This window comes from Musa acuminata, chromosome BXJ2-2, assembly GCF_036884655.1.
Source record: "Musa acuminata AAA Group cultivar baxijiao chromosome BXJ2-2, Cavendish_Baxijiao_AAA, whole genome shotgun sequence".
Classification (NCBI taxonomy): Eukaryota; Viridiplantae; Streptophyta; class Magnoliopsida; order Zingiberales; family Musaceae; genus Musa; species Musa acuminata.
In genome coordinates, this window is record NC_088339.1 from 34,779,943 (window position 1) to 34,795,093 (window position 15,151).

Here is a 15,151-nt window from a genome sequence, read left to right on the forward strand (position 1 = left end):
AATAGATATAGCATCGGTTCGGTGGGCAGCCATCCACGATCCGCGGTGGATTGAGAGCAGCAGCAGAGGAGAACCGTGGGACGTGGTCTTCCCTCGTCAGCCATAGTTTGATGAGTTTATCCCTTATTCCTTTGTAGCTGGGAAGGGGAGTGAATCCACCGATGGAGCCAACAGCAGAAGCTGGAGTATTTTAACTAGGTGGGGGTGGGGGAGGGGGTTAACACGTTGTTATCCTCTTGAAGGAGAGGAGATCCGAGCATGGAGTACAAACATGAAGGTCCCATTGGTCACCATCAGCCAAACATGCCAATAAATGCTGTGAGATGGACCTGATGTGACGACCGGCGGGGGGTGGGGGGCCAATCATACGGTAGGTTGGTCCTTTCAGGGTTGAGCGGAGCTTGAACTCTTCTGTTCTCCTATACTCGTAGGAACTCGTCGGAGGTATTTGGTATTTGCGCCACTGTCTATTGTCGTCTGGCACACCAAATGCTGATGGCCACTTTACTTATGAGGGGATTTGGCTGAATCGATTACTCTTTGTCTTCATGACAACCGATCTCGTTCTGGAGCGAACGGCGACCACACGGAGTGCACGTCGATCATGATATCCATATCTTAGAAAGAGGCTCTCACGATAATTGCCCATCCATATCTTAGAATAGTGTGATGCTGCAGCAGCAAGGAAATAAACGACACTAAGAATAGTGATCAGGACGTCTCACTGCCATGATCAACCCTGACGGATTGTTCATACGTATACGTTTTCTTGGTCCTCCCTCGATAAACAACACTGGAACGCCAGAGCGAAGATGCCAACAGGCCTACCTCTCAACCAACCAACCAACCAAGTAGAATCGACTCTCGAGGAAGATGAGATGCGATGATACTTGTGTTCCATACGAGTTGCCCTTTTGGTCGCTCCCCCTAGCAAACAACGATCGCGTGATCGACCTCGATTCCATCTCGCAACCAATTAAAAGCTGCTGTTAGCAGATGTTTGCGGGATCAAAAACCTCAACTAAGCTCTGATCCTTGCAAATGAGTCGCATAAACTTTTAAGCCCCCATATCATCTCCGACTAAAAACAAATGCCATGTTGATCGACTCGAATGAAGTAAAAAAAACGTTGACTTCACCTAGTTTTTCTCCCCTTGCATATGGCTTTGGCTTTGAATGTATTAATTACATTGGAAATCCAATCTGTAGATATCTCTATCTATCTTTCTTTTCCAAGTTGTTATCGTTGGCACCCAATTCCATTACACTGAATCAAATCGATAAATCGAATTTTCTTATAACAGTCCAATGTCTAAACAAATTTCTGTCGTATAATCTCTTCACCCAAAGCTAGAAATGAATTTGTCGAGGAACTCTATAAGAACAGCTGCATCGTTCTTGGATAGAAAAGAATTTATTGCAACATCTCCACCAACAAAGCTTTGGTGCTGCAATTCCCACCATAACCAGCTCCAACCTGTCACAGTGAGGTAAGAGAAAATTCTCAAGGCAGATAAACCTTAATATACTATACTCAACTCTTAAAACCGGCACAAAGAAAGTTCATGAAAAAATTTTAGTTTTAAGAACTGAGATCAAACATGCGAAGCTGGCCAAAATACGATTCAGCAGCTTTTGATCTGCTTCATTACCTGATGCCTATACAAGCAACAAGCGACTGCGAATCAACGAAACAAGATACTCTCAAGTCTTTTTTTTGCTATATGCAATCTAGCCATGCGAAACCAGAAGAAAACAATAAGCATCTGAAACGAGGTGCACATATGTACATTTGCTGACTTAGAAGAGGTAACTGATGTGATCAGAAAAAGAATGGCCACAGAACTAGCATCGTTGTTCCATATCCCCATTCTGCTCCGTGGCACAATGGAGCTGTTGGAAGGCTTGAAGAACCCAAAGGCCCCAAACTATACAGGCAATGCAGCAGCAACTCTCGCACATATCAACTAATATAACTACCCCAGTAACCAAAAGGTTGCTGCTGCTTTTATACAAGACAGTACAAATGGTGCTTCTTCTTCTCCAGATTGGATAGTTGTTGCCACTATTGTGTATCTTCAGAATAAGTTTCCAAAATGAATTCACATGATACTTCTCCTTGAATATATAATCAGCGCTGATGCCATTGGAAAACTGGTCAGACCAGGCTCACAAGATGAGGCTGATGCACAACGAGTCAAATGGATACATGGGTGAGGGTGATAAACACACAAAGTTTGATGCCATGATACATGATCCTTGCAACCCCCAGCTCCGTAGCCATGCAACCCCGTCTATAGACACACAAGTGCATCTCTGGGGTTGTGGTTTTTTGCCAGGTTTGAACTATGGTGACCATAAAGACTAATAAGGACAGATAAATGAGAGAGGCAAGAGCTGCAACATGATTAAGCACAAACTGAAGTTTTGCATTCCCTCTAGTCTGGAATAGTAATCAGCTATCTACTCAACCTAACCCACTATTACAATTCATACAATACTAAATGAGACATATTACATACTCTTTCCTGCTCAGCAACAGTAGTCGTTGAGAAACATTTTCCCACAAAATGGGTCACAGACACATCTATTATTCTAACAAGGAAGTAGAGAAGTTGAGCAATACTGAAGTCAACCAACAAGACAAGAACAGCTTCCAATTTTAGGTTTTTTTTTTTCTTAATATTTGTTTTTCTGACAAATCCATATGATGTATGCCAATCTTCTTGATCGCTGTGGAGTAATGCTCAGAAACCTTCTGGCAAAAGGTAAACTTTCCAGATCAGTTAGATGTAAAACTCCAATTGACGCAGATAAAGCTCATCAAACCAACATCTTCAATCTTTCAGATATCCTCGAAGCCTCCAAACCAAGTCCGGAGCTGACTGCCTGCAATAACACGTTGGCCAAAGGTTAGATAAGAGGTCCCTCATGAATTGGTGATAAATCAAGGAAAAAATTTATGGCTGTCTTCTCTGCTCCACTCAACCGAACTATGCCCAAGTTAGAAGTGTGCTTCCCTTGAAGTTCCGATTTTGTTACAAGAACCATGCAACGATTTAATCTACTTTTTTTTTGCTTCTCATGCACATGTTTTAGCAAATCTTCACCCTTAATTTTGTCAAATAGAATTTCCAATTTCTTCTGAGAAATCCCTTGTTTTATTCATTAAATCTTTGCTTCAAGAAAAAGCCACTCTTGGTATAGATTAATTCATTATCACATTATCACGGGGTATTAGGATTTATCTGGTCTTAAATGCTTGAAAACACACACACAGGCACATGGATTCAACTGGCTTTGACATGCATATTGACCAATTTAGCTCAAAATTAAATTTAGTGTCATGCGGTGCTACAAAGATATATTCAGTAAAAGAAGTCCTTCCTATGAAACAAGTGCAGGAAGGAGCCAATGATTTAACCTCCCAAACGTGAATCCTTTAACCTTTGAATTACTTTTAAAAAAAACCATAGATTACTGTCTTGAAAACTAACATGTTTATAGCAATTAGATACTTGATAGTTCGATTCTACAGCTAACCAACAAAATTTACTAAAGCAATAGACGCCTTGAGAATGGCAAATTCAAAATTTTCATCGTGCCAAAAGCATCATGATAGTGCAAATCCAAGATATATCTAAATTGCATGGTTTACCACAAAATTTACTATATTTGGCATTTGATATGCTAACTGTTAATCAAATCCTAAAATGTGGAGATGTTGCTTACTTGGGAATGTATTGTGTGGAAGATCTTTTCTCCCACAATGGAGAAGCTGGCATTAAGAACTTGTGCTCCTTCTTCCTCGAGAACACAGATGACCTCATGGAATGCAAACCGCTTGTCTATGCCACTTATCAGAACCACCTCCAAGTTCGAATCCTGGTGCCTCACTTGAATGACCGGCACCCTAAGTTCCATAGCCAATCCACTGCTAATGTCCTTGATTGTTTCTTTGATGCCTGTCCTTGAATCCTTTCCCCTGCTTCATCGTATCAATCCTTTCCCGAAGCTCTTTAATGTAAGATATTGCCTGATCAAAGTGATCTTGTTGACTCAACAAATCCTATAACACAAAAGATAGTTGAGTACGCAAAGTATAGTATGCACAAACATAATCATCCAAATGCTTATGTTATGTTTGAAGCTGCAGCATCATGCTGCATTTTCAAATGCTTATGTTATGTTTTACAGTTGCAACTACAGAGACAACTCAATGTTAATCTCCAATTCGCTAGATTGAAAGAAAAGCCTACCGAATGAGGACAGTGAATACAGGCATCCTGCTATAGCATCATCACTAAATCCATCCTCACTGAAAACATATCAATGTTAGGATCCCATGTTTTTTGGTTTAATGTGTGGAGAATCATCAGATATGGCATCTCCCTCGTAGCCTTTCTAGGTAATATATGTTTTCAGTGTTGGAAAAACATGGGACATCGGGATCCACACAAGAAAATTACAATTCATTTGGATTGTGGTATATTTTGTTCAAATAAAAATCAAGACAGAGACAGGTAGCTGATGGAAACTTTGATTACATCAGAGGGTTTGGTTTGCAGCCCCCTTTTTGTTTTCTTTTCAGAATTTGATTTTAAGAAACAACCACTTTTAACTTGTAAAAACGAAGGCTTCGGTGGTGACCTTCCTAAATAAAAACCGGAGCTCATAAACTAGAGGAAAAGCAAAGAAAGAACAATCAGAAAAAGATAGAATCACCTGAGACAGCAAGTTCATGAGAAATAGGAAAGACATAGGAAAAAAGACCAATACCCTGCTTTTCTTATACTGGCAAGGTTGCGACGTGGGCTTAAATCAAGCGCAAAAGTTGAAAGCAACACTGTCGAGCATCAAAATCGCATTCAGCTTCACGAAATTGCCAGAGAAGATAGTTGTCAAGAGACACGAAGGCAGTAAAATTGGATACAAAGAGACTATAGGAGAAGAAAACAAAGAATGCGGTGTACCTTTGGGTTGGAGTAATATTCCTTTGGAATGAGAGAGGAGAGCTTCATACATAAGCTCTTCATGTGCATCCTTCTGTTCTTCTCCACTGCCTTCCTCTCCGTCTTAGCAACCCCACCGCCGCCGCTGCTCTTCATCTCTCTTAAACCCACAAGTTTGGAGTAGTTAGCACAGAGAAAGGACCGAGGGACGGAAGAGGGACGAGGGAAGAGGAGCCCGTCACCGCTTTCAAGCTTAAATGCAACACCTGCTCTCCAACGGCTAATGGTCACGCCGCAGCAGGTACAAAAGAGGGTGCCTTATAGAACATCACCGACCTATCTGCCACCTACCTGCTGGCGTGGCCGGACACGGGGGAAAGTTAACCCAAGGTCCGCGGGGAGAGCGAAGAAACGCCTAAGCTGGCAAGAAACACACCTAGATATCTTTAGCATCCTAATCTTGGTGAAACCATTTGATCCGTTATTTTTAATTTTATAAAATTATCTCGATCCTACCCTGTTCATATAACAAACAGAGGAGGGAATGAAAAATATCGGGAGAGAGAAAGAAGACAGACCAGTGTGGTGTGATCGAACGCATCGCTGTCGATATTTTCTTGCACGGAAAACAAAATAAAGCTACGCGACAACAAGTTGAGGAACCCAGAAATAAAAAAAAATGGACATATTTCTGATGATCACAAAACGATACATTACTCGATGCAGCTCAAGTTTATCACGTGCATAAATTATGACGACGAAATAAAGAAAACTGACACCTGAAGCTGACATCACATCGCTACATATAATAAACACAGAAAACCTGGACTTGTGTTCTTGTTGACATGCAGCACATCTCACCAAAGTCAGCAATCCATACCATTCAATCTCTTGTTAAATTATTTTATTACCCGATGATAACTAATATTTTAGGTCCAAAACATAGACACATTTGTTCACCAACAAGGTTGTGAGCACGTTGTAAGGTACCAACGAAAGTTGATATTGATAATATCTAAGTGAGAACAAAAGCATTCTGGTTTCAGACAATGTTTTTAATGAAAAAGACAATATCAAATGAGACACTCTAAATCAATGACCATCCAGAGAAGTCAACAAAATGCACAAGAGATCAGAAACGACGGATCACCTGTTGTCTCAGGAAAGTGTGTGTAAAAGGTGCTTGTTTCAACAGGACACAACAAATACAGAGTAAGACATTTACGACTATTTTTCTAGTTTATACGACGCTGTAGTAGTGTGTGATTGTCAAACCAGGAATGCTAATTAATAGAAGCATCAAGCAACTGGGAAAAGAAACAGTGATGTCTATATCACTCCCAGAAAAGAAAACAAACATTCATCTCCAACACACTATTAATGCAAAACCAAAAAGTAAGCCATTGCTCCCCACCCACAGTCCAAAATAAATACCACAGCAAATCATCTTGCTGCTCCACAAGGTGGGAGCATACTGATCGAGGAACCATCAAATGAAAATGCATTATTAAGTAACTTCCAAATCAGAAATACCGATCGAGAGTTTGTCAATATATTGTTTTTTTTTAAAGAAAATTGATCCCAGCATAACATCGACAACTTATCACGAAGAGTTTTTTTTTTTTTACAGGAATTTTTTCTTTTAATTTTTAAACCTTTTTATTCACGAAGAGTAATCTGATAGAAGAGAAGATCATAATAGAAAATCATGATAGAATAACATCCCTATTTCTTATTATCTTTAATCAATCATGGATTTAAATAATACATAATCGAGAAAATTCTATTCCTCAATGAATAAAATTCATCCCTTTTCACAACCTATTTCTTATTTCTAATGGTTTCCCTTCCACAATCTATTTCGGATTTGAGTCTCTTCCTCAAAACATGCACAATAAATAAAATCCCAACCTATTTCTTATTTCGACACTATCGGATCAGTTGCAAATGTCATATCCATCAAATTCCTGAGACAGCAATGTGTTGCTAGCTGCTGTCAAACTAATCGACAAAGAAATGCTGTTTAACATGACTCATCGATGATGCTAACCTAGCATTCCGAAGATGGCAGTGAGATTTTCTCATGAAGAAATTACCTGTGTCGATGGCCTATTAAGAAATTTGTCCTTTCATGTTGTTAGACTATCTTATGGTAATTGCAGATCGACACTGTACAATGCTCGAGATGAGCAACGAGATGAGCAGCGGTCAAACTGACCATGTGAGCAGTAGCACTGTGAAATGGCATCCGAGACTCCGCAGAAGAAGAAGAAGAAGAAGAAGAGGGAAACCTAAGAATGCCGACGACGCGGACCCGAAGCGCCATGGATCGCCTCACGAGAGTGGTTCGAGCGCCGCCATCGCTATTCGCTGCGCCTCCAAAAACCTCTTCCAAGTTCAAATGCCCCCCTCGTTGGTTAGCGACCGAAGCACCGTTGCGTTACATTACTCCGCGCAAGTAAATTAGTTAAACGGTGTCTCGTTCGGCTGGTGAGCGGAGTTGGATGTTTAACGGATGGATGAATAGAAATCCCTTTGGAAAGCACCCACCCAAATCACGTGAGCCAGAGGGAGTCGATCATCAATCAATCAATGTCGAAAAGACTTGGGGCTTTTAGAATGTGATTTTTCACGCCATCCGAACCAAGAAGAAGCCAACTGTTTAGTATATGATATGGGTTTATTTATTTGGCTCGTATGATTGGTGATTTGATCATCCATCCGCCTTAATTAGAAAGATTTCACTGTTTCGATCAAAGAGGACTCTCTCTATCCAAAGAAATGTCTTCAGGTGCTGCTGTCCGTACAGGTGCAGTTTTTTCTTGTTCTGACGACTACTGCGTTTAAAACCCATGCGATGCCTTGAATTCGATTAGTGGACCGTGTCATCAATCGACGCGGTCCATGCCACAATTACTGGGCCAACCAAAATGAGAGTTCGAAGCAGTGGAATGGATGGATGATGACAGGATCTTACAGACGAGGAGGAGGAGGAGGAGAAGACGAAGGAAGACGATGGATGAGATGACGTCCTCGTCGTTGGAAAGGAGCACAGATTAGATGTAGGGGAGCGGGGCTCATCGCTGACCACAGTAACATTACAAAAAACAATACATTTTTATTTAAACGAGTCCCATTTCGAGAGAAACTAGCATTTTGGTAAATATATATATTATAGATTCCGGCACATCATCAGTGGTAAAGTGACAACTTATTGGGGGTGCCATGATGATAGAGGATGAGATGGGGCCAAACCCCTCCCCGATTGGTGACCATTATTGATGTTAGTTGGGTATTTATTAGCCCGGAAAAAGGTCTGTCGGGAAACATTGCATCTGAGAAAGAAATGTCGATGATATCATCTTCGCACCAACTGCAATTATCAATACAGCTGCCGAGAACATGGCTTGATTTCACAGCTATCACAAACTTCCAACTTTCCAGCCTCGGATGGAATGCAGGAGCTCGTACGGACGAGATGAATCGACTGCATTGTATCGTGCTAATTGAAGTCAAGTTGGGCACGGGTCTCATGTGTACCACCTGAATGAAGCTTACCTGCGTCCGCAAACGTTAAGCGTTGTGATAAGCGCAGAGCAATAAAATCTAATGCTGCTACTGATTCCAAAGATACAAAAAAACAAAAACAAAAACGTATAGATAGTCGAAACATGATTCGGAGAGGGGAAAACATTTCATGCATAATGCGGTAGTTAAGTAGCCGAAAAATCTGGAAGGAAGGGGGATAACATTTGCTGATGGCAAGTCCACCTGCTGATGACATGTGCTGCACGTACCATGTCTGTACGTGTCACATGCAACCCTAACGTGATCCTTTGTCTTCCTCAATAAAGAACAACGCGTCCTACTGTGCGCAAAAGGAACTCCACATGAAGGGTTCGGGCTGGAACCGGCCCAACTTGTGGCGGTGGCGGGGTCACTCCTCATCGGCGTACATCTGGCTGTGGAGACTTGTTTAACCGAGAGAGAGAGAGAGAGAGAAGAGACCGTATACGGAGCGTGATACGGCTAGTCCCACAAGTCCTCCTCTCACGGGACCAGATCATTCCGTCTCGCCCCACTCAGCATTCTGAATCGAAACCACGTTCTATTGGCTAAAGTTGCAGGACCCGATGGTCCGCCAAATTGCAAGATCATCTTTGCTGCTTGCTGACTCGGCCGAGACACAGTGGCCGCACCCGCCTCAAAACCGAAGCATATCCCGACAAGGGAAAAGATTAATAAACAAGTTCCCCTCGAGATCTCTTCAGAATAACGAGATTGCCACCCGATCCTCTCCTGCTGCTGCAGCTCACGGGACGACTTCCTTGTAATTAATTAATACCGTGGAAACGATATATTATATTTCTTGGATTTGTATTAATGACATCGGTTAAGGGAATTTCTTTTTTTTTTTATATATATATATTTTTGGTAGAAAGATATATTATTTGCCCATGATCCCAAGTTGACATCAATGCTTCACTAGAAAAACCATCTACTAGATCATCATACTACTCCCTCCCCCCCCTCCATCGAAGAAGCATGCCGCTTGAATGAAACAATCGTTACGATGATGAGGTGATCCGAGACAACCTACGTCGCATGATACAATAGTTGTATCGAATCGTCGTCTGACCAACCTGATATGCTAATGCATATGCATCTTAAAGGTGGCCTTCTTCAACTTCACTAAACATTTGCATATATCGCAAGTGATTTCGAAGCGGCAGTCATGTCCCTCCGCGCCTTCTATATGTAGCGCTGGGTTACATGGATGGCAATTGGGAAAATTGAGTCCATGTTGGGGGTATTCGAGAAGGGTGGAGTCGGCCTTCTGTGCTGCTGCAGCTGCAGCTGCAGATGAACGACTGCTAACCTTGTCTGCCGAGCCGGACATCGTCCCACGTTACTCCCACCGAGTCTTTTTCATCGCCTCTCTCTCTCTCTCCTCATCTGATTCTGCAACCTTCTCCTCTCCTTCCATGTGATCTCAGAGGGAAGCGTAAGCAGCACCATAGGAAATACGGGGGTTATCTTCGAGTCCAAGAGTGAACATGTTACGATTTTTCGGGATTTCTGCTCTTGGTTTTTGGTGTAAGGGTTCCATCTTGATCTGAGTTTTTCTATGTTACACTTCTCCACTCATCTTTCTTTAGAAGCTTCTGGTTGTAGTCAGAAACCCTAGAGCCTGCGAAATGTAGGCGAAACGGGGGTGGGGGGAAGTTTTGGTTGCAGTTTTCGGCTGTCCGCTTGATTCGCTCCAAGAACGAACGAGTTTCTATCTTTTTCCCTGCTTTTCATAGCTCGATTCTCAAGTCCTCGCGGAGTCAAGTTGAGATTTTTAAGCTGGTTTAGTACGGTACAGCAGGAAATTTGTGCCTGGAGGTGCTCTTTGATGGTGGTGGTGGTGATAGTGGTGGTAGATTTACATATCTCGTAAAGGGTTCCTTGGACGATCAGACCAGATGAAGGTCTTAAACTGCTTCAAGGAGGAGAAATCGATTAGGAACGCTAGAACGCAGCGGAGGCTTTCTCTCGGTGAGTACAGGAGGGCAGTGTCCTGGTCCAAATACTTGGTGTCCTACGGCGGAGAGATCAAAGGGGGCAGGAAGGAGCAGTGGAGCGCGGATATGTCCAAGTTGCTCATTGGGAATAAGTTCGCGACGGGGCGACATAGCCGGATCTATCATGGGAAATACAAGGAGAGGGATGTGGCTATTAAGCTCATGAGCCAGCCCGAGGAGGATGCTGCCCTGGCTGCTGCTCTGGAGCAGCAGTTCACCTCAGAGGTTGCTTTGCTGTTTCACCTCCGCCATCCCAATATAATCACGGTAACTACTTGTTCTTCTTGATGCTTTCTCGGGAATATAATTTCCAGTAAATTCGGCATGATTGGTCATAATCGAGTAGGCTCATCGTTAGATTTTGCGACGCAGTATGAATTTCCGTGGCTTTGTTTTGCTCAACCAGTACATATAGCCATCTTATAGGCAGTTCCATAGAACACAGCCACGATAGTCACTAATATTTTGGCTAAATTTTTCTTAACAGATCCACAGGTCTAATTATGAATCTTGCTTCTTCATTGTTATGAATAATAATTCCCTTCTTTCTTGATGCAAGCATGTAAAGTCCCTTCTTAAAGCAGCCAATCATTTTTCTTAAGTTTTTTTATACCACCTGCTGTATATTTCTTGGGCAAAAGTTAACCCATCCTTATTTGCTACGCTTTACTTATGGCCGAGGAGCCCTGGTGATTTACTGTTGGTAAAGCTCCTAGTTGGTGCCCCACACCATCTCTGCCGATTCTCCATTAATATATTTATTCATTCAGAAGGTTGGAAGATTCCAATTAAGCTGTCATATTTTTATTTATTCTATTTTATTACATTGATCACACTCATGGAGGACACTCCTTTAATGTGGATGGCCTCCTCTATTTGAAGAACTTTCATCAAAATTATCAAAATTGTTATCTCCATTTCCACAGTAGCACTTATCCTCTACTATTCTCAGATTTAAGCATCAATGAGCCATCAGAGTGTACATGTATTATAGATCTCACAATTCAGGACTTGGTACTGAATGACAACATCGTACGACTTTCAAAACTTCAACCAGATCCACAAACCTAGATTTGTTCGACCACGTACGGTTATCCAACAACTTCCTTGAGCCTACATACCTTGACATTCTTTCATCAAGGTTTTAGTAACATGCTGCGTCTTTATTACAGTGTCACGAAGCCATTTTCCTAGGCAATGAGGTACCAGTTTGGGGCTTATTTTATAGGCACCGTGAAATTTCTTATCGAACCATTCTATTTATTTGGAAAAGTATTTGCATTTTCTGTGTGGCATTAGTTAGATGACAGGATCGAAGTATGCATTCTGGGAAATCCTAAGGGGAATATACAGCTATAAACTTTGGATTCAAAATATTCACTGCTATAGTGATATTGATACTTCGCTTGGAAACCTTTTTCTGGTCTTCTGTTCTCTTAGTTAGATTTTAAATTACAGACTGCACTTTAATATGTTTTGAGCAATTTATCATAGGCAGAAACTGGTTTTTTTTTTTTCTGATTATTTGAGTTGGGGTTATCCAAGTATAATGATGGTGAAGGTGCTGAATAGAGACAGAAGAAATCCAAGAGAATGAGAGGACAAGAACCAGAGCTGTTCAATGCTGTCTTTGAACATATTCTATTAAATAAGAGAAGACACATGATAATAGCATGCTATGTTGAGCTAAATCTTGTGATGAATCAACTGCTGGGGCTGCAAACATGATTCCCATGATTCTCATACATGTAGGATTGTTTTAAAATGTGTTCCTGTATCAAAGATATAAATCATCCCTGCACAATACAGATATAAGTATGCCATTTGAATACTTTAAAGCTGGTTCTTGTATGAATTAGTTCGATGAAAAGTATTAAACAACTAAGAGAATAGTTTTGCCGCTTTTATTTGGACGAAAGAACAAATTTTTTCTTGGGAACAATGCACCGCTTTCTTTCTGGTGTTTAAAATTAAGTTAATTTCCATGAAGGGCAGGATTCAAATTCTTCTCTGATACTTTTTGCCACGAGCTCTGTCTCCCATCATCTTATTTTATGGATTTTTTTTTTTTGGGGGGGGTGGGGTGTTGTGGTTTGTTTTCTCTATTGTTGAGCTTGTTAATAATGATTTGGACATTTCCCAATTCAAATCCATGATTTGGCCTTCACTATGTAGTTTGTGGCAGCATGCAAGAAACCTCCTGTCTTCTGCATCATTACTGAGTACATGGCAGGTGGCTCTCTCAGAAAATACCTTCACAAGCAAGAGCCATATTCACTTCCTCATAATCTCATTTTGAAGTTCTCTCTTGATGTTGCTCGTGGAATGAATTATCTTCATTCCGAGGGAATAATTCATAGGGATCTTAAGTCAGAAAATATACTCGTTGGAGAAGATCTTTCCGTGAAGGTAGCAGATTTTGGAATCTCATGCTTGGAATCTCAGTCTGGCAGTGGCAAAGGTTTTACGAGTACTTACCGTTGGATGGCTCCTGAAATGATCAAGGGAAAGAGCCATACAAGGAAAGTCGATGTGTACAGTTTCGGCATTGTTCTATGGGAATTACTAACAGCGCTGATCCCCTTCGACGATATGACTCCTGAACAGGCTGCTTATGCGGTTGCACACAAGGTATGAGTATATAGTTACCTACCATGAAACCACTTGTCTTTTGCTAGTTGACCGAATCTCTCTCAAGTCAGAAAATTCAAAATACAATCATACGGAGGCCTTTTCCTGATTATGTTGCGCCAATTGATTTGAGACGGGTCAAATGGTATCTTGCCTTGATTGTTAGGAATCAGATTTAGAGATCTGTTTCTTTATGATCTTCTGCCCTGCTTGCTTATTTTACAATATCATTTCAAGAGAAAAAAGAAAGAAAAAGGAGAAATACGGATGTGTGTCTAACGAAATCAGTGTGTCTGATGGTTCCCTAAGATTTTTTCCTTGGTTATAATTCTTGTCTCTATTATTGCTCATGTGTAGTTGTTTTTGCAGAATGCTAGACCACCTTTACCTGCTTCTTGCCCTGTGGCATTCAGCCATCTCATACACAAGTGCTGGGCCACTAACCCAGACAAAAGATTGCAATTTGATGAAATCATTGCTATACTCGAAAGCTACGAAGAGTCTCTCAGATTGGATCCAACATTTTTCCTATCCTACAAGCCTGTTCAGCAACAGACTCTACTCAGATGCTTCCCTAGGCGCACTGCCGTGCGGAAATCCAATCCTCTCGAAGCTTGAAGTGATGTTGTGCCGGGCACAAGCTGTACTTTTTCTTTTTCCTATCACCTGTGTCAGCCTCTCCAAAACAGGATGAAGGCTCGGTATTATTGTCTATTTCTTTTTTTTTTCTTGCTTTATTTTGAGAAAGCATGTACAAACCATGGTGGTATGGAATTAAAATTGCTGTGGCTTCTTGGCATAAGCTTTTCTGTGGGAACACCTTTTTATACTGATTTTTGCTCACCGGAGAGCATCAAATCCTGTGAGCCATCGTGACTGTCATACACATTGCACCAAATTAGTCATTCCTCTCACCATTTCTGTCTTCGTTATTGTACTGAGAGTCTTAACGTGATATCTATTTCGGGCTACTTCTCACAAAACAAAGTTCTCACCATGTCTCCATGTGGATTTTAGTGCCATCCATCGATTCGTGGGAAATGCACCAGCCCTCCTAGATTGTTGTTAGAAAACATCATAATTTCCATGTAATGATGTATGATATGAATAAAATTATGTGAAAGGGATTTAAATTACCATTGGTGGTGTCATAATATCCCATCCTAAAGGGTATGCTTTCGCATGGTTCTTTTTCCCGAGAAACCACTTCTTCTATCAAATTTCAATCGCCACTACTCCTCCCCCTACCCTACCGTGCTGACACCAAATACTACTATTGAAACGAGAAGGCCACTCACAGGAAAGTTGGATACACTTTTGTCACTGGTATCTGATGGTGAACAAGTAAAGCATCATGTACAGGTTGACAATGTGGAAGGATGACTCGTCTTTAACGTGAACTTTATTCTACTTGGTAATCTTTTGTGGAACAATCCACAGCTAGAGTCCAATTCCCCTGTACCAAGTAATTGTGCAGTGATCACAACGACGGATCACAGTTGTAGGTGCATCTCCCAATTCTTCTGGATTGTCTTTTTTACCACCGAAGAAGTAGGGACATTGACAACTCAATAAAAGGTTGGGTGTGATCGGATAACAGTATCTTCACGGGCGACTTGTCCTCTGTGTTCCTCATACAGGAGGAAGACGACGGTTATATTTGGGAAGAAAGGGAAATAATTATATATATATATATATATATATATATATATATATATATTTCCCTACCGGAGGAATTTGGGGGTACGAGCTTCCCCACGTCGACAAAGAGATTTTTTTTTTTCTTTGTTCTGTTTTCTCTTTTCTTTCCTGCTTTTGATCTTTGGAGCTTAAGATCTTTGTGCGGTAATTCCGTGGGAAGCGAACGAATTTAGGTAAAATGCACTTGGTTTTTGATCGAAATGTGGCATCTTTCGCGACCAAGATTCGTAGAATTTTTTCCCCTCTTCTTTAGTTTAATTTGATTCGAGGTGTTGCATCGTAAAGATTGATCGATGGATT

The 15,151-nt window shown here is 41.2% G+C and overlaps 1 protein-coding gene and 1 pseudogene across 1 annotated transcript; one reads left to right on the top strand and one right to left on the bottom strand.

Moving 5' to 3' along the window:
• Positions 1-2,408: 2,408 nt before the first annotated feature.
• LOC135606307 (transcription factor bHLH162-like) lies at positions 2,409-7,416 on the bottom strand (annotated as a pseudogene).
• A 2,328-nt stretch (positions 7,417-9,744) lies between these two features.
• LOC135606306 (serine/threonine/tyrosine-protein kinase HT1-like) lies at positions 9,745-13,952 on the top strand. The gene is made up of 3 exons (XM_065097358.1): positions 9,745-10,786; positions 12,695-13,150; positions 13,520-13,952. Exons 1-3 carry the CDS (start codon positions 10,421-10,423, stop codon positions 13,766-13,768), a joined length of 1,071 nt encoding a protein of 356 aa, XP_064953430.1. The 5' UTR covers positions 9,745-10,420; the 3' UTR covers positions 13,769-13,952.
• Positions 13,953-15,151: the final 1,199 nt, after the last annotated feature.

Excerpts from the sequence above, each read along its gene's own strand:
- LOC135606306 (XM_065097358.1), top strand. The coding sequence starts at position 10,421 with ATGAAGGTCTTAAACTGCTTCAAGGAGGAGAAATCGATTAGGAACGCT. Across the intron at positions 10,787-12,694 it reads GCCATCCCAATATAATCACG|TTTGTGGCAGCATGCAAGAA; the intron begins GTAACTACTTGT and ends TTCACTATGTAG. Across the intron at positions 13,151-13,519 it reads CTTATGCGGTTGCACACAAG|AATGCTAGACCACCTTTACC; the intron begins GTATGAGTATAT and ends TTGTTTTTGCAG.